Source organism: Dama dama, chromosome 5 (assembly GCF_033118175.1).
Source record: "Dama dama isolate Ldn47 chromosome 5, ASM3311817v1, whole genome shotgun sequence".
In the NCBI taxonomy this organism is placed as follows: Eukaryota; Metazoa; Chordata; class Mammalia; order Artiodactyla; family Cervidae; genus Dama; species Dama dama.
In genome coordinates, this window is record NC_083685.1 from 68,964,619 (window position 1) to 68,984,491 (window position 19,873).

At 38.2% G+C, this 19,873-nt stretch overlaps 1 protein-coding gene across 1 annotated transcript in view; it reads right to left on the reverse strand.

The window, feature by feature from the left end:
- The window catches only part of CPE (carboxypeptidase E), a 153,640-nt gene that overhangs the window by 39,865 nt on the left and 93,902 nt on the right, over positions 1–19,873 (reverse strand). Inside the window, exons 2-5 of the mRNA XM_061140923.1 lie at positions 17,471–17,667; positions 15,636–15,803; positions 4,275–4,392; positions 2,480–2,662 (exon numbers count right to left, since the gene is read on the reverse strand). Of these exons, the coding sequence (XP_060996906.1) occupies positions 2,480–2,662; positions 4,275–4,392; positions 15,636–15,803; positions 17,471–17,667 (666 nt within the window). The remainder of the gene's footprint in view (positions 1–2,479; positions 2,663–4,274; positions 4,393–15,635; positions 15,804–17,470; positions 17,668–19,873) is intronic.

Consider the following 19,873-nt stretch of genomic DNA (forward strand, 5'->3'; position numbering starts at 1 on the left):
AATTTCATGCCTGCAGTCACCATGTGCAGTGATTTTGGAGCCCAAAAAAATAAAGTCTGACACTGTTTCCACTGTCTCCCCATCTATTTCCCATGAGGTGATGGGACCAGATGCCATGATCTTAGTTTTCTGAATGTTGAGCTTTAAGCCAACTTTTTCACTCTCCTCTTTCACTTTCATCAAGAGGCTTTTCAGTTCCTCTTCACTCTCTGCCATAAGTGTGGTGTCATCTGCATATCTGAGGTTATTGATATTTCTCCCAGCAATCTTGATTCCAGCTTGTGCTTCCTCCAGCTCAGCGTTTCTCATGATGTACTCTGCATATAAGTTAAATAAGCAGGGTGATAATATATAGCCTTGACGTACTCCTTTTCCTATTTGGAACAACTGTTGTTCCATGTCCAGTTCTAACTGTTGCTTCCTGACTTGCATACAGATTTTTCAGGAGGCAGGTCAGGTGGTCTGGTATTCCCATCTCTTTCAGAATTTTCCACAGTTTATTGTGATCCACACAGTCGAAGGCTTTGGCGTAGTCAATAAAGCAGAAATAAATGTTTTCTGGAACTCTCTTGCTTTTTCGATGATCCAGCAGATATTGGCAATTTGATCTCTGGTTCCTCTGCCTTTTCTAAAACCAGCTTGAACATCTGGAAGTTCTCGGTTCATGTATTGCTGAAGCCTGGCTTGGAGAATTTTGAGCATTACTTTACTAGCATGTGAGATGAGTGAAATTGTGCGGTAGTTTGAGCATTCTTTGGGATTGCCTTTCTTAGGGATTGGAATGAAAACTGACCTTTTCCAGTCCTGTGGCCACTGCTGAGTTTTCCAAATTTGCTGGCATATTGAGTGTAGCACTTTCACAGCATCATCTTTCAGGATTTGAAATAGCTCAACTGGAATTCCATCACATCCACTAGCTACTCAGCCATAAAAAAGAATGAAATTTTGCCATTTGCAATATGAATGGACTTGGAGGGTATTATGCCTAATGAAATAAGTCATACAGAGAAAGAAATACTGTAAATCCCTTACACACATGATCTAAAAAATAAAGCAGTGAATATAACAACAACAAGGAAAAAAAAAACAGATTCACAGATATAGAGAACTAACTAGTGGTTACCAGTGGGGAGAGCAAGGAGGGGAGGGGAAAGATAGGAGTAGAAGATTAAGAGGTACAAATTATTACATATAAAATAAACAAGCTACAAGGATATATTATATAGCATAGGGAAGATAGCCAATATTTTATATGGCAACCCACTCCAATATCCCTGCCTGAAAAAATCATATGGATAGAGGAGCCTGGTGGGCTACAGTCCATGGTGTCACACAAAGTCAGACATGACTGAGCAACTGAGCACAAAGAAATTGAGTACAACCTTTAAAAATTCTGAATCACTATGTTGTACACCTGTAACTTACATAATATTGTACATCAACTACCTCAGTTTTAAATAAAACAAGTTAAACATATATCAGAAAGAAAAATATCTGAAAGAATATATTTATCAAGGCATAATTCAACAAGAACAACAATAAAATCTTATTAAACAAACCAAGTCCTATAATTAGCCACTACTGCTACTGTCCTAATTCTCTTTTCACTTTCCTTTTCAGGTGGGCCACAAAAAATTTTTCTTAGGCAGAGGAAAAAACAGTATCTTTACATTTCACTCTTTATCCTTGGTAGAGGTGATACTACACAAATGTGAGTGATCCAGGTAGCCAGAAAAATAAGAGTTCTTCAAAGTTCATACTGGAACAGAGAGCTGTAAGAGCTGCCTTGATATCTAGAAATGCTTCCTCCAGCTGTGCTGAGGTGGGTTTTTCCATTTCCAGACTCAATAAAATGTGTAGAGCTTCCTGAACTGATAATAGTACTTACTGCAGTAATGAATAAACATCCCATATGAAGTGGAACTTATTAAGTAAAAACAAAAGGTATGTGAACCAAGATATGCTAAAGGCCAAAGCCAGCCCTCTAAAATATACATTTACATATGTCAAAGCATGACTAACATATAATCATGATGGTACCTTGTTCCCTAAAGCCAGAATTTGAAAACTAGGGTAATTAACAGTGTTCAATTTGTATTTTCCCAGTGGATATCTTCAGTTCCTCTCCTATGTCTCTTCTACATCTCAAACTCATGTCCATTGAGTCGGTGATGCCATCCAACCATCTCATCCTCTGTCCTCCCCTTCTCCTCCTGCCTTCAATCTTTCCCAGCATCTGGGTCTTTTCCAATGAGCCGGTTTTTCTCATCACGTTGCCAGAGTATTGGAGTTTCAGCTTCAGCATCAGTCTTTCTAATAAGTATTCAGGACTGATTTCCATTAGGGTTGACCAATTGGATCTCCTTGCAATCCAAGAGACTCTCAAGTCTTCTCTCATACCACAGTTCAAAAGCTAAATATAAACGGTAATTATTTTTTAAAAGCCACTACTCACATGGAGAGTGAAAGGGAAACTCACCTCCAGGCACGCTGTACCATGCAGCACCATTGGTCGTTCCTTCTACAAAGCTGCTGTCGTCATCATTCTTGCGACATGGGGGCCGATCTGGGTCCGACATCGGGGGGTTGAAGGATGAGTATGCCCGAGCTAAGCTTTGGAAGATGTCGTCATCTGGGCAGGAGCTGTATTCGTGAGCACTGCCTGGAAAATAAAGCCACAACACTAAAGAAACTGACACAAACCAGCACTGCATGTTTCCTGAATATGGATTTAGTGTTGATCTCCTGCTGATGCATTTTTAGCTCATCACTATGGGAAAGGAGTGAAGGCTTAAGTTCTCAACAATTACACTTAGTTTTCTTTCAGGTTTTATAAGGTCCACTCCTGATACCGCAAAGTAGAAATTGAGTAGAATGTACATTCTTCTAATGAATTGAAAGCTTCACAAGAAAAGATGACAAGCACATAGTAAATTGGACTTGGGAAGACAGTAAGGAGATTTCCATTGTTAAAATTTTTAATTTATAAATTGCGCCTGTACAAATCCAATAGGCACCGTGAACCACTGTCACACATAGTATCACACACACATAGTGTCACACATAGTATCTGAATTTACAGTTTTTAAAAATCTCCTACCACTGAAATAAATAATATATATTTTGGCACACAGTATTTTTATTCTCTATTATCAGATATATGAGTCCTTTAAATCTCCCAGCTATTGACAAACCATAAAGTCTCTAAATTTCAAGGATGTTTCACCAAAGAATCTTCAAAATTCAAAGTTTCCAATATATACAACTATCCTGTGTTGGTGCTTTCAAATTGTGGTGCTGGAGAAGACTCTTGAGAGTTCCTTGGATGGCAAGGAGGTCAACCCAGTCAATCTTAAAGGAAATGAACACTAAATATTCATTGGAAGGACTGACGCTGAAGCTGAAGCTTCAATACTTTGGCCACCTGATGTGAAGAGCTGACTTACTAGAAAAGACTCTGATGCTGAGAAAGACTGAGGGCAGGAGGAGTAGGGAATGACAGAGGATGAGATGGTTGAATGGCATCACCAACTCAGTGGATGCGAATTTGAGCAAACTCTGGGAGACAGTGAAGGACAGGGAAGACTGGCATGCTACAGTCCACAGGGTCACAAAGCATCAGACATGGCTTAGAGGCTGAACAACAACAATATTCTGTATTACAAAGACCTAACTCTTCAAAGTCTCCTGAAAATTGATTCAAAGCAGGTAATTTCTTGGAACAACAAAAATTAAGCTGAGAATATCTATCTGGCTAAAGTTTGCTGTGGCTGAAGATTAGCTAAAACTAGTTAAAGAAAATCAAAGCATCACTTCTTCTCCCTGACATCGCCAAGAAACATTCCAAATGTAGAAGTGTGAATGCATAATAAGACACATGCAGAGATATTCATGGGCCTCTGATGGAGTTCTAAAAGTTTGCCTTCAGTTTTAAGCTGTCTTGTACATAAAACTACATAGATCTATTATTCCTCCATTTACTGGAATCCAAGAGTTACCCAAGTTCACAACTTCTGTTTTTTTTCCCCTTTCTCTTACCTAAGTGATTATGCTTCTCTTCACTTAATTTTTTTTTTTTAATTACAGTCTTTTTTTGCCAGGTATATGCCAATGCCACATGAAACAGGGGATATTCCAGTTAAACAGATGTATTTCTATAGGCAAAAACACTGAACAACCAGTTCCTTAAAAGAATATTACAGAAATCATTCAATAAACCCTTGTAAAGTAATTGTAAACCTTGAATTAATTAAAGAAACAGGAAGAACACCTACCACTCCGTGTCTCATCATATGGATAATTGGCCACAAGGTCTCCTCCATGAAGATTGGCTGAGAGCACAAAAGGAATATCCATAATCCAATGAATGACAGCCTTCGTCTCAGGAGCAAGCTGTATTAAAGATTAGAGATTGAAAGGATTCTAAATGCTTTGGTGGGGTCACTTGACAGAAAAGACATATAAAAGGTAAGAACAATAACAACTGAAATCTGGTCATATTCCAAGCAGTCTGTGATTGTTTTCATAGAAGAAAGAAAACAGGAGCATTCCTCATCTCTATCTTTCTCAGAATTATAATAAAAAATATTTCTATTTCCTTAAAAGTTCTATTTAAAAGCTGCCAGTTTTCTTTCTTTGTAACTTGAAAAACAGCATACAAATCATTTACAAATTTGGGTACATCTCCATCTGAACTTGTTAATAATAACTAATGATAAGATAAGGAGAAAAGAAAATATCTGAGCCGAACAAGGTTCTTCTTTATGGTGGTTCAACTCAAGAAAGGTAGCAGATTTTCTGTCCAAGTTTTGCTTACTATTTCTCCAATTCCCTTCAACCACATCAACATTTTTCCTATAAAAAAATTAAATTGAGTCTTTATCAGATTTCACCACCAAATAATGCACTTTGGGATGATCATTAAAAATTTTAAAACAGCAAAAGTTTTAGGAATTCATGTGGCCTTTTGAAATATTCACAGCCCCTCTTAACTTGGAAGCAAAACAAAGGAGGAAAGAAATCTATACCAAAGAATTAATCTGAGCCAAAAGCTTGATACTTTTATGTGATGTGTTTTTAATAGCAACTAGGAAGATTCTCAAACTCCCAAGTACCTTTTTGATTTGAATTCCCCCGCCCCCCACTGGAGATGTGGTTCATATTGTTCTTAGGGACAGAATATCTAAAAAACCCTGGATAGTATATTTCACATGGGTGAGTTCTATGTTATGTGAATCATATGTTAATTAACCTACTTTTTAAAAAGAGAAAAAGAAAAAATAATACAGTCCTGAGTACACAAAGTAGTATGTAACTATTAGATTTTTGCCTACTGTTAGTTCCTATACAGAGACTTACTTACATATATTGCATATACTGTTCATGTTACTAAATGATCAAAAACAAACAAACTCTACAATTTTATCAATTAAACTTAATTTCTCTTTGACTATTAATAGAGTCTTTTAGACTGACTAAATGCTGAAATATCCTCAGTACTGTAATCACATATTTAACTAATCCATAGAGGCGGCTTTGGAGCACCCCTAAATAGGGCTGGTTAGGCCAGTCCTTAACAGAATCCAGAGCCAAATATAACCTACTTTTTAAACTTTCATTGAGAGACTATAAATGTTCAAATATTATGCTCTATAATTACATAACTTGGCTCTTAAAATATATCAAAGCCATGTTTATTCTATATTCTTCACAGCTCTAGCCACTAAAGACAAGTATTTAATATAATTATTTGATACAACCATTGTTTGGATGGAATCCAAGCCAAGGCCCATATACTGAGCCCAGATAATGGTGGACATAACCAGACTGAAGCCCTCGAGAGCAGATGAGAAATGATTCAGCAGGAAGAACTCCAGGGAACAGAAGAGACCCTGTGCTCAGAGAGGTTCAGAAGAGCAAAGAGAGCATCTGGAGGACTTGGTAAAAATGTATATTCCTTTCCATCACTCAACCCCTTAGCATATACACCCCAGACTTCCTGATTCAGTATTCACAGGAATCTGAATTTTTTAATTGACACATAGTTGATGTACAATATTACATGAGTTTCACGTATACAGCATAGTGATTTTCAATTTTTAGAGGTTATATTCCATTTATAATTTTATTATAAAATACTGGCTATGTTCCCTGTGCTGTACAATATATCCCTGCAGCCTATTTATTTTATTCATGGTAGTTTGAACCTCTTAATCCCCTACCCCCATCTAGCTCTTTCCCTTCCCCCTCCCCGCTGGTAACCACTAGATCTCTATATCTGTGAGTCTGCTTCTTTTTTGTTATATTCAGTAGTCTGTTTTTTATTTTTTTATTTTATTTTATTTTTTATTTTGATTTTTAAGCTTGCTTTACTTGAACCTTATGGGCTACAAAAATGCTGATCACACCATTTTACGAGATTTGGTCACACAGAATTGTGTTTTGGACAAAGCCTGGCACCACTATGATTCCATTAGTTAATTTAGGTTGAGTCCCTCAGTCATGTCTGACTCTTTGTAACCCCATGGACTGCAGCACACCAGGCCTCCCTGTCCATCACTAACTCCCAGAGTCCACCCAAATTCATGTCCATTGCATCGGTGATACCATCCGACCATCTCATCCTCTATCCTCCCCTTCTCCTCCCACCTTGAATCTTTCCCAGCTTCAGGGTCTTTTCCAATGAGTCAGTTCTTCACATCAGGTAGCCAAAGTGTTGGAGTTTCAGCTTCAAAATCAGTCTTTCCAATGAACACCCAGGACTGGTCTCCTTTAGGATGGACTGGTTGGATCTCCTTGCAGTCCAAGCAACTCTCAAAAGTCTTCTCCAACACCACAGTTCAAAAGCATCAATTCTTTGGTGCTCAGCTTTCCTTATACTCCACTCTCACATCCACACATGACTATTGGAAAAACCATAGCCTTGACAAGATGGACCTTTCTTGGCAAAGTAAAGTCTCTGCTTTCTAATACGCTGTCTAGGTTGGACATAACTTTCCTTCCAAGGAGTAAATATCTTTTAATTTTGTGGCTGCAATCACCATCTGCAGTGATTTTGGAGCCCAAAAAAATAAAGTCTGTCACTGTTTCCACTGTTTCCCCATCTATTTGCGATGAAGTGAAGGGACCGGATGCCATGATTTTAGTTTTCTGAATGTTGAGCTTTAAGCCAACTTTTTCACTCTCCTCTTTCACTTTCATCAAGAGGCTCTTTAGTTCTTCTTTGCTTTCTGCCATAAGGGTGGTGTCATCTGTATATCTGAGATTATTGATATTTCTCCCAGCAAACTTGATTCCAGCTTGTGCTTCATCCAGCCCAGCGTCTCTCATGATGTACTCTGCATATAAGTTAAATAAGCAGGGTGACAATATACAGCCTTAACGTACTCCTTTCCCTATTTGGAACCAGTCTGTTGTTCCGTGTCCAGTTCTAACTGTTGCTTCCTGACCTACATACAGGTTTCTCAAGAGGCAGGTCAGGTGGTCTGGTATTCCCATCTCTTGAAGAATTTTCCACAGTTTATTGTGATCCACACAGTCAAATGCTTTGGCATAGTCAATAAAGCAGAAATAGATGTTTTTCTGGAACTCTTAAGATTTCACATATAGGTGATCCCATACAGTATTTATCTATCTCTGTCTGACTTAGTCCACTTAATACCCTCCATATCCATCCATGTTGTTGCAAATGGCAACATTTTACTCTTTTTTTATGGCTAAGTAGTTTTCCATTGTGTGTGTATGTGTGTGTGCTTCTTTATCTAGTCATCTGTTGCTTCCATATCTTGCCTATTGTAAATAAGGAATCTGCCTTTTTAATCTTCATTCCTACAACTCTATAGATTTCAAAACCACTCTAATGATACAACATCTTCCCTCATAGCTCAGTTGGCAAAGAATCCGCTTGCAATGCAGGAGACCCTGGTTCAGTTCCTGGATAGGGAAGATCTGCTGGAGAAGGGATAGGCTACCCACTGCAGTATTCTTGGGTTTCCTTTGTGGCTCAGCTGGTAAAGAATCTGCCTGCAATGTAGATCTGGATTCAATCCCTGGGGAAGGGAAAGTCTACCCACTCCAGTATTCTGGCCTGGAGAATTCCATGGACTGGATAGTCCATGGGGTCACAAAGAGTCAGAAACGACTAAGCAACTTTCACTTTCTAATGATTCAGAGAACAGATTGATGGTTGCCAGAGGCAAATTACAAACTTTGGATTATAAAATAAATCCTGGGCATGTAATGTATAGCATGGAGACTATAGTTAATAATACCGTATTGTATACTTGAAAGTTGCTAAGAGAAAATATCTTAAAAGTTCTCATCACAAACAAGAAAAAAAAAAGTGTAACTATGTATGGTGATAAGTGTTAACTAGACTTATTATCCAATCATCTCACAATATATACAAATATCAAATCAATATCTTGTATGCTTCAAATTAAATAATGTTATACATTAATTTTATCTATAGGTATGTGTCTATATCTATACCTATGCATATCTGTCAGTTCAGTTCAGTTCAGTCGCTCAGTCATGTCTGACTCTTTGTGACCCCATGAATCGCAGCACACCAGGCCTCCCTGTCCATCACAAACTCCCGGAGTTTACCCAAATTCATGCCCATCGAGTCTGTGAAGCCATCCAGCCATCTCATCCTCGGTTGTCCCCTTCTCCTCCTGCCCCCAATCCCTCCCAGAATCAGGGTCTTTTCCAATGAGTCAACTCTTCGCATGAGGTGGCCAAAGTACTGGAGTTTCAGCTTCAGCATCAGTCCTTCCAATGAACACCCAGGACTTATCTCCTTCAGGATGGACTGGTTGGATCTCCTTGCAGTCCAAGCAACTCTCAAAAGTCTTCTCCAACACCACAATTCAAAAGCATAAATTTTTCGGTGCTCAGCTTTCTTCACAGTCCAACTCTCACATCCATACATGACCACTGGAAAAACCATAGCCTTGACCAGATGGACTTTTGTTGGCAAAGTAATGTCTCTGTTTTTTAATATGCTATCTAGGTTTGTCATAACTTTCCTTCCAAGGAGTAAGCGTCTTTTAATTTCATGGCTGCAGTCACCATGTGCAGTGATTTTGGAGCCCAAAAAAATAAAGTCTGACACTGTTTCTACTGTCTCCCCATCTATTTCCCATGAGGTGATGGGACCAGATGCCGTGATCTTAGTTTTCTGAGTGTTAAGCTTTAAGTCAACTTCTTCACTCTCCTCTTTCACTTTCATCAAGAGGCTTTTTATCTATAGATATATATAAACACAGTACCTACATACCTACATTTGAGCTATTTCAAATCCTGAAAGATGATGCTGTGAAAGTGCTGCACTCAATATGCCAGCAAGTTTGGAAAACTCAGCAGTGGCCACAGGACTGGAAAAGGTCAGTTTTCAGTCCAATCCCTAAGAAAGGCAATCTGAAAGAATGCTCAAACTATCATACAATTGAACTCATCTCACATGTTAGTGAGGTAATGCTCAAAATTCTCCAAGCCAGGCTTCAACAGTACATGAACCGTGAACTTCCAGATGTTCAAGCTGGTTTTAGAAAAGGCAGAGGAACCAGAGATCAAATTGCCAACATCCGCTGGATCATCGAAAAAGCAAGAGAGTTCCAGAAAACATCTATTTCTGCTTTATTGACTACGCCAAAGCCTTCGACTGTGTGGATCACAATAAACTGTGGAAAGTTCTGAAAGAGATGGGAATACCAGACCACCTGACCTGCCTCCTGAAAAATCTGTATGCAAGTCAGGAAGCAACAGTTAGAACTGGACATGGAACAACAGTTGTTCCAAATAGGAAAAGGAGTACGTCAAGGCTATATATTATCACCCTGCTTATTTAACTTATATGCAGAATACATCATGAGAAACGCTGGGCTGGATGAAGCACAGACTGGAATCAAGATTGCCGGGAGAAATATCATTAACCTCAGATATGCAGATGACATCATCCTTATGGCAGAAAGTGAAGAAGAACTAAAGAGCCTCTTGATGGATGTGAAAGAGAAGAGTGAAAAAGTTGGCTTAAAGCTCAACATCCAGAAAACAAAGATCATGGCATGTGGTCCCATAACTTCATGGCAAAATGTTGAGGAAACAGTGGAAACAGTGGCAGACTTTATTTTGGGGGACTCCAAAATCACTGCAGATGTTGACCACAGCCATGAAATTTAAAGATGCTTACTCCTTGGAAGGAAAGTTATGACCAACCCAGACAGCATATTAAAAAGCAGAGACATTACTTTGCCACCAAAGATCTGTCTGGGCAAGACTATGGTTTTTCCAGTAGTCATGTAGGGATGTGAGAGTTGGACTATAAAGAAAGCTGAGCACTGAAGAACTGATGCTTTTGAACTCTGGTGTTGGAGAAGACTCCTGAGAGTCCCTTGGACTGCAAGGAGATCCAACCAGTCCATCCTAAAGGAAATCAGTCCTGAATGTTCATTGGAAGGACTGATGTTGAAGCTGAAACTCCAATACTTTGGCCACCTGATGGGAAGAGCTGACTCATTTGAAAAGACCCTGATGCTGGGAAAGATTGAAGGCAGTAGGAGAAGGGCACGACAGTGGATGAGATGGTTGGATGGCATCACTGACTCAGTGGACATGAGTTTGAGTAAACTCTGGTAGTTGGTGATGGACGAGAGGCTGGCGTGCTTCATGCCATGAGGTTGCAAAGAGTTGGACACGACTGAGCGACTGAACTGAACTTAACATACCTACATAGCACTAAAAGGCTAAGAAGAGGGAAGTGAGAAAGGGGTGATATGTAATTACATGAATGAAATGCCTATTATGTATCTTGTACTGGGCCATGTCAAAACACTGTCTAAGCCTAATTGGCAAAGATGGAAAAAGGAGATGAGGCAGACATGGGCAATATCATCCCATGATTTAAGCAGATTTACTGAAGATTTAGTAAAATATAAACAAATCTTGCTTCTGTTCCAGAAAAGAGTTCAAAACTTAATTTTTATATATTTCTCTTTTTATTACCTTTATAATACCCAGGAAAGGTATTGGCATTGAGACTTTTTAAAATAAAAGCTCTAATTTTTTTTTTAAATTGTCATGAACAGGCATCTTTTTTAAAGTATTGCTTAAACTAGATATATGTAAATAATATAAATCTTATAGAAATATTATATAGGTTCCATTGGGGAAGAGGATGCAGTGCTGGCTGAAAATGACAGCATTTTCACTAAAACTGTTGATCTAATATCCTGTCAACATGAGTTTATTTCATGATTGTTCAATGGTTGGTAACATGAATTCTTTTTCTCATTGCTTAGTTTCTTTTTTTCTATACAATAGTAAAAGATGTTTATCAGTTTTCATAAGCAATAGACAAAAAGTAAAAGATAATTACAATTGCAAGCCATGATAGTTACATGATTCACTTAACAATGTAAAATAATTACATACAATTTGGGGGGTCAAATAGAGTGATGTAGTAAGTGGAAGTGCATACATGCACATGTTTTCATCCACCCAATCAATCTATGTTTTTTAGTTGGTGTGTTTAATCCATTTACATTTAAAGTAATTATTGATATGCATGATACCATTTTCTTAATTTTGGGGGGTTTATTTTCTGTAGGTCTTTTCCTTCTCTTGTGTTTCCTGCCTGGAGAAGTTCCTTTGGCATTTGTTTTCAAGCTGGTCTGGTGGTGCTGAGTTCTCTTAACCTTTGCTTGTCCGGAAAGCTTTTGATTTCTCCATCAACTCTGAAGGAGAGTTTTGCTTAGAGTATTCTTGGTTGTAGGTTCTTCCCTTTCATCACTTTAAATGCATCATGCCATTCCCTCTGGCTTGTAGAGTTCTGTTGAGAAATCAGCCTGATGGGAGTTCCTTTATGTTATTTGTTGTTTTTCCCTTGTTGCTTTCAATATTTTATCTTTGTCTTTAATTTTTGTCAATTTGATCACTATGTGCCTTGATGTGTGTCTCCATGGGTTTATCCTGCCTGGGGCTCTCTGTGTTTCCTGGACTTAGTTAACTAGTTCCTTTCCTATGGTAGGGAAGTTTTCAGTTATTATGTCTTCAAATATTTTCTCAGGACCTTTCTCTCTTCTCCTTCTGGGACTTCTATAATGCAAATGTTGATGCATTTAATATTATCCCAGAGGTCTCTCAGGGGGTCTTTATTTATTTTCATTCTTTTTTCTATATTCTGTTCTGTGGCAGTGATTTCCACCATTCTGTCCTCCAAGTCATTTATCCTTCTGCCTCAGTTATTCTGCTATTGATTCCTTCACATCTTCTCCATTCTTTCCCCAAGATCCTAGATCATCTTCACTATCATAACTCTGAATTGTTTTTTCTGGAAGGTTACCTGTCCCCACTTCATTTAGTTGTTTTTCTGGGGTTTTATCTTGTCCCTTCACCTGGGACATAACTTTCTGCTTTTTCATCATGACTAGCTTTTTGTAATATGGTTTTTGTTTTAGCTGCTATGGGACTGCAGTTCTTCTTGCTTCTTCTGCCTGCCCTCTGATGCAAGAGGCTACGAGGCTTGTGTAAGCTTCCTGATGGGAGGGACTGGCAGTGGGAAAAACTGGTTCTTGCTCTGGTGGGCAGGGCCTTGCTCAGTAAAGCTTTAATCCCATTATCTGCTGATGGGTGGGGTTGCACTCCCTCCCTGGTAGTTGTTTGGCCTGAGCACCCAGCTCTGTCTATGGGCTCTATGGTAGAGTTAATGGTAACCTCCAAGAGGGCTTTCATCAAAGAGCACCTTCCCAGACTACTGCTGCCAGTGTCCCAGTCCCTGTGGTGAGCCCTGCTGACCCACACCTTAACAGGAAACCCTTCATTTTGGTTCAGTCTTCTGTGGGGTCACTGTTCCTTTCCTCTAGGTCTTGGTGTGCATAAGATTTTTATTTGTGCCCTCCAAGAATGGAGTCTCTGTTTCCCCCAGTCTTGTGGAAGTCCTATAGTCAAATCCTACTGGCCTGCAAGGTCAAGTTCCCTGGGAATTCCCCCTGGGATCCCCAGGCAGGGAAGTCTGATGTAGGGTTCAGAATCTTCACAACAGTGAGAGAACTTCTTTGGTATTATTGTTCTCCAGTTTGCAGGTATGGAATTTGATTTTATCATGATTGCACCCCTCCTATCATATTTCTCTGTGATTTCTTCTTTGTCTTTAGATGTGGAGTATCATTTTTGTGGTGGGTTCCAGTGTCCTCCTATTGATGGTCGTTCAACAGCTAGTTGTGATTTTGGTGCTCTCACAGAAGGAGATGCTCTCATTTCTTAGTTGTAACAGACAGCATGGGCAATGAGGAAAATCTGGGAAGATAGCCACACTAAGATTTCAGAACAATTTTTCATTTCTGTCTTATGCCACAGCACACAAGACTATCCTCTTTTCCCTTCTGATAACCCCTGCCCTTTTCTTTTCCAGTCCTCCCTTCTCCCAGAAAAGGTGGTTTAGGAGGAGAAAAAATGAAGATCTGTGACTCAAAAGCAACAATGTTTAAGTCACCCATTTATCAAGTTCTGCCAAAATCCTTGGCCCCAGGCAGCCCTTTCACAGACTGATCCCCATTTATAGACTCAGCCCAGGTTTCTGGGATGAATTCTAAATATAGACAGGAAAATTTTTAAGAATTTTAGACCAATAATCTGAGACTCCCTCTCTCCTGGATCTAACAGTGTCCCAGCCATGTGCTGAATGCATGTCTGGAACTCCAGCAGCTGGTTTTCAGATGTTGTAATATGCTTGCCAGGCTTGATTGAACTCATTCATAATAGGCTTCAAGCCTACTATGTGTTAGATTCAAATAAGAATTATAATTCCTGTATTCAAGGGACTGAAATCTAAAATCAAAAAGAAAAACAGCTATATAAACACATAATAATACGACATATACAAAGTTCTATGTAACTATAAGCACCAGGCTGGAAGTATATATAAAGAACATAAAAGCAGGCTTAACAGAATGTCTGGAAGAGCAGAGAAAGGCTTCACAGAGGAGGTGATATGGAAGGAAAGTGAAAAGCACTGTGAACAGCTGGAATAAGCACATGTATGAAGACATCAAGTTATTAGAAGATGGTACACTTAAGGAGCACATGGCATATCAAAGCCAGATTAAGGAGTGGCTGAACTGGCAGCTACTAGGGGCCAAGGGAAATTTGAATGGTCCTGGAGCTATAATAAAATGGAGACACTGTCCCTTCCAATCTCTCACTTAGAAAGGTACTAGAAGTTGATAAGTAAGAGTGGAATTGCCAGGAAAGACACAAGAGGCAGTAGGGGCTGCCATGAGCAGTCCTCACCATTCCTCCATAATGGGCTCACTTCCTCTCCATGGAACTAAACACAGTGTTCAAACAGTATAAGCTTAAGACTCAATGTTTAGTGGGTGTGTGTGTGTCCATTTGACCCTATGGGCCATAATAAAGCACTGAGAAACAACGCTGACACAGGAGTGAGAATTCTAGATCCTGACCTCAAGCACTTCAAATATACTAACTCACTCAATCCTCATAACCACTCTATGCAATAGACACTATAATCATCTCCATATTTCAGATGAAGACAAGGAAGCACACAGCGGTTAAATAACTTTGCAAAACTCATACGGCAAGGAGAGAACCAACATTTGAACCAAGGTGGCTGCCTCCAGAATCTTCACACTAAACCATCACAGTGGTCTCACATTTTGAGTTTTTACTTTGTTCTTTGGAGCAATGGAGACCTGATAAATTTCGAGGTTTTAAGCAATTTATTTTAAGCATTTTTTTCTGTATGAAGATCACTCCGGAGGAATTTGAGAAGACTGAAAGGAGTTGAGAAAGGCTGAACCCAAAACAAGGATGGGGCTACTTTCCTCATCAGAACAGAAGACCATAGGGCCTGAGTTTTCAGAGAAGAGAGAGGCTGAGAGTGTCACCGAGATCTGGTAACATTGTGTGGGGAGTGGTGACAGACAGAAAATTCAAGGTTTTGATGATGGAGTAAATGAGAGAATAGTGTTTTCTTAGGAAAATATTTATTTCTGACCATGCTAAGTTTGAGGCCCTAGATGTCACCAGATAAAGGGACTGAGTGAGTAAGTAAAGAGATCTGGGAGAATCTCAGATATAATCTCAGGTATAATCAACAACACACGAAAGGTACAGAAGAGGATGAAAACCCAGGGAGAGAAATAACGGTAGCAGATGGGACCCTAAAGGCCAGTGTTTAAGCCAAGGCAGAAGAAGCAGGGAAAGAAACTCAGAAGTGATTTAAAAGGTACTAGAAGAGGTAGAAGAAAGTAGAGTTCTACAAAGCAGGAGAAAGTTCTGGAAAAGAAGAAAAAGTCAACAGTGTAAAATGCTATAGAAGAAGTGAATCAAATGTGTTGATAAAGGGCCCTTAAATAGGCCAAAAATACTTTCTAGACACCTGGGTTCCTCCCTCCTGCCCCTACCATTACATTCTATGCCATAAATTTATGACCAATTCTAGTGGCAGGACTAGTTTCCAGGCCCCAGGCTCCCAGCCTTGACTTTCACAGCCTCAGGGAAGTATCCCATACAAGCATTCATGACACTTCTGCATCCCTCATTGTTATGAAGATAATAGATGTATTTCCTTAGGCTGGAGGACAGAACCCAAGAAAACCATACATGTTCTCTACCTTTGTGTTTTGATCCACAATTTTCTTCAGATTTTTCAACAGATGATTATTTGGACCACCTTCTTTCTCATTAACATAAACTATTCTGTCTAGGTCAGGAAAGTTCCGATTCAGATCTATTCCCTGGGCATTGCTTCGACCCACAAACCAGTCCTTCAGCTCACCAAGCTAGAAAAAAATCAGAGGAAAATCATCAGTTATTTTTTGTTAATGTTATCATCTATTTAAAGTCTTCATTAATGGCTTTTAAAATAATTTATAAGACTATTCATTTCAACAATATCCTCCTCCAGCATTTCACTATCTAACTGATACACGCATGAAAGTATCAGGTTTAAAGCATTTGTTATGGATATTTTGAAAACATTCTCAATGAACAATATTTTAAATGTTAATTATATATACAAGATATTCAACACCAAACTGCATATATGTTAGCTATTAATGTAGATGGCATGTCTCACAGCACAATACTGTTTACTTGGTTTAAGCAAAATACTCACTGTCTTTGAAAACCACAGCAATCTACTCACAAATATTGGAAAGAATAAATTCCTAAAGAAGGTTAGGCATTTAAAATGAGTTTAACGTGAATTATTTACATATTACCTCTCTCTAATAGTCTTAACGAAAAAATGTGAGCTCTGTAACTTTTGTTTCAACTTTGTAAATTGAAAATTTTCTGCTTAATTCTAAACACTTCATTTCACAAATGATATAATCCAGGAACTCAATAAATTTCTAGCATACTCAGTTACATTCTATTTTTTGTTTTACTATTAATACTAAATCTCTAATACAGAGATAATGTACATATTCTTAAAGTCATGCAAGGTCAGATAGCTTAGAAAGTGAGGAATCAAAATCTATAAGACAAAAGATAGCAATGACAGTTTTTTATCCATCCTGACAGTCCTGAATATCACTTTAAAATAGTCAATAATTTAATTCTCTAGGTACTAGAATATACTAGAATTTTTCTCTTCATAACTTTAGAAATTATATCAACACTATACTTATAGAAATTCACTGTTTGGGTTTCTTACAAGGTCAAACGGTAATTGGATCTTTTATTTTTATTGTACAAAACAAATTCTTAGCTATAGATTAACATACTGAATATATACTTTAATATGTTCCCATTAAACACGAAAATTATTTCAAACTGCAGAAAACAACAAATAAAATGTCCTCCATCCCTGTCCAAACAAAAAGGGAGCAAACTTAATTATGAGAACATAATTACTACCCAGTGTCTCTAACAGTTAAAATTTACTAAACTAGTTTTTTATTTATGGTGGGAAGGTTTTGTTCTGTTTATTTGTTTGTTTTCTACTTTATGGATCATGTATATCAATAGATAAGAAAAGGATTAAGCATCCATAAAACATTATCTAGCCAAAAATCCTTATTTCTTGATTTCAGTAGATGGCAATATGATATCATCTCATTTAGAAACAGCAATGGCCTCGCTCTTCAATACATGGGAATAGATAACTGTCAATCTTCTGGCTTTCTAGAAAGAAAGTTACCTAGTGACAAACATGAATGAATAAATATGATTCATTTAACAACAATAACAAAATAATTAAATATTGACTTATAAAATTTCTCATTTGAAATTTCTGTGGAAGAAACCCTCACCCACCATTCCTTACCTTCTAAACATTTTTCTTACCCAGAAATTGAATACCATATCACTTATACCCAGCCCTTCACTCTCTGTAAGCTTCATGTGAGCATATATTCCTTGTCTGTAATTATATACGTACAAACCTTTAAAAAAAATCATAAAAAAAAAATTCATGCTCTGCTGTGATCTGACCCACACCCACCTGAGATGCTGCCTTTTCAAAGCCATCAGGGTTCAGGGAGGGCATGATGTGGATTCGGGTGTTGTGGATCAGCTGGACAATTGTCTCATTCCCTTTTTGGTACTCATTGCACAGGTACTGGGCCAGAAAAATGAGCAGCTCCCGTCCAACAGCTTCATTGCCATGCATATTCCCAATGTATTTAAATTCAGGCTCACCTAAAAGCCCAAAAATAAATAATATAGATACTTTTTCTATCATACCAAAGAGAAGGCAAATAACATACAGTGTAAAAAAAAGTTATACAGTTACTAAGTTATTACACAAAGATTATAATTTCTTTGCCCTCCACAATTGATATCTAAGAAATCTAATCTAAACATAAAATACTTAACATTTCCCTTCCATCTTTTGAGTTCTCTCTTCCCAGTTTCCCACTTACTGTACACTGAATTTTGACCTCCAAAATCATAAGTCTAAATCCTAAGTTTGAATGTAACTGTATCTGGAGATATGACCCTTAAGGAGGTAATTAAGGTTAAATGAGGTCATAACCCAGAAGGACTACTGCCCTTATAAGAAAATGAAGAGAGAGATAGCAGAAGCAAGAAGAGCTACAATCCTAGAGCCTGCAAAATTAAAGCAACAATCACAGAAAGTTAGACAAAATGAAAATGCAGAGGATTATGTCCTAGATGAAGGAACAAGATAAAATCCCCAGAAAAACAACTAAATGAAGTGGAGATAGGCAAAAGTCCAAAAAAAAGAAAATTCAGAATAATTATAGTGAACATGATCCAGGATCTCAGAAAATGAATGGAGGCAAAGACTGAGAAGATGCAAGAAAAGGTTAACAAAGACCTAGAAGAACTAAAGAACAAACAGAGATGAACAATACTATAACTGAAATGAAAAATTTACTAGAAGGAATCAATAGCAGAATAACTGAGACAAATTAGCAGATAAGTGACCTGGAAGAAAGAATGGTGGAAATCACACTGAAGAACAGAATAAAGAAAAAAGAATTAAAAGAAATGAAGATAGCTTAAGAGACCTCTGGGACAACATTAAATGCACCAACATTCACATTATAGGGGTCCCAGAAGAAGAAGAGAGAGAGGGGACATGAGAAAATATTTGAAGTCATGATAGCTGAAAACTTCCCTAATATGGAAAAGGAAACAGTCAACCAAGTCCAGTAAGCACAGAGAATCCCACGCAGGATAAACACAAGGAGAAACATACCTAGACACATACTAATCAAATTGACAAAAACTAAAGACAAAGAAAAAATATTAAAAGTAACAAGGGAAAAATGAAAAATAATTCACAAGGAAACTCTCATAAGGCCATCAGCTAATTTCTCAGCAGAAACGATGCAAGCTGAAGGGAGTGTCATGATATATGTAAAGGTGTGAAAGGGCAGAATATATAACCAAGAAAACTCTACCCAGTGAGAATCTCATTCAGATTTGATGGGAGACATAAAAAGCTTTACACAACTAAAAGCTAAGAGAATCCAGCATCACCAGACCAGTTTTACAACAAATGCTAAAGGACTCCTCTAGGCAGAAAAGAGAATAGGAGTTCTAAGAAAAAATAATTCTACACATTCAGTTCAGCTCAGTCCACTCTGTCGTGTCTGACTCTTTGTGACTTCATGGTCTGCAGCACACCAGGCTTCCTTGTCCTTCAGAACATGCTCAAGCTCATGTCCATTGAGTTGATGATGCCATCCAACCATCTCATCCTCTGTCATCCTCTTCTCCACCTGTCTTCAATCTTTCCCAGGATCAGGGTCTTTTCCAATGTGTCGGCTCTTCTCATCAATTGGCCAAAGTATTGGAGCTTTAGCTTCAGCATCAGTCTTTCCAAAGAATATTCAGGACTGATTTCCTTAACGTTTGACTGGTTTGATCTTGCAGTCCAAGGGACTCTCAAGAGTCTTCTACAGTGCCACAGTTCAAAAGCATCAATTTTTTGGCACTCAGCTTTCTTTATGGTTCAATTCTCACATCTATACATGACTACTGGGAAAACCATAGCTTTGACTAGATGGACCTTTGTTGGGACTAATGTCTTTGTTTTTTAATATGCTGTCTAGGTTTGTCATAGTTTTTCTTCAAAGGAGCAAGCATCTTTCAATTTCATGGCTGCAGTCACCATCTGCAGTGATTTTGGAGCCCAAGAAAATAAAGTCTCTCACTGTTTCCATTGTTTCCCTATTTGTCATGAAGTGATGGGACCAGATGCCATGATGTTTGTTTTTGAATGTTGAGTTTCAAGCCAGCTTTTTTCTTGCTCCTCTTTCATTTTCATCAAGAGGCTCTTTAGTTCCTCTTGTTTTCTACCATAAGATTGGTGTCACCTGCATATCTGAGGCTACTGATATTTCTCCCAGAATCTTTGATTCCAGGGTGTGCT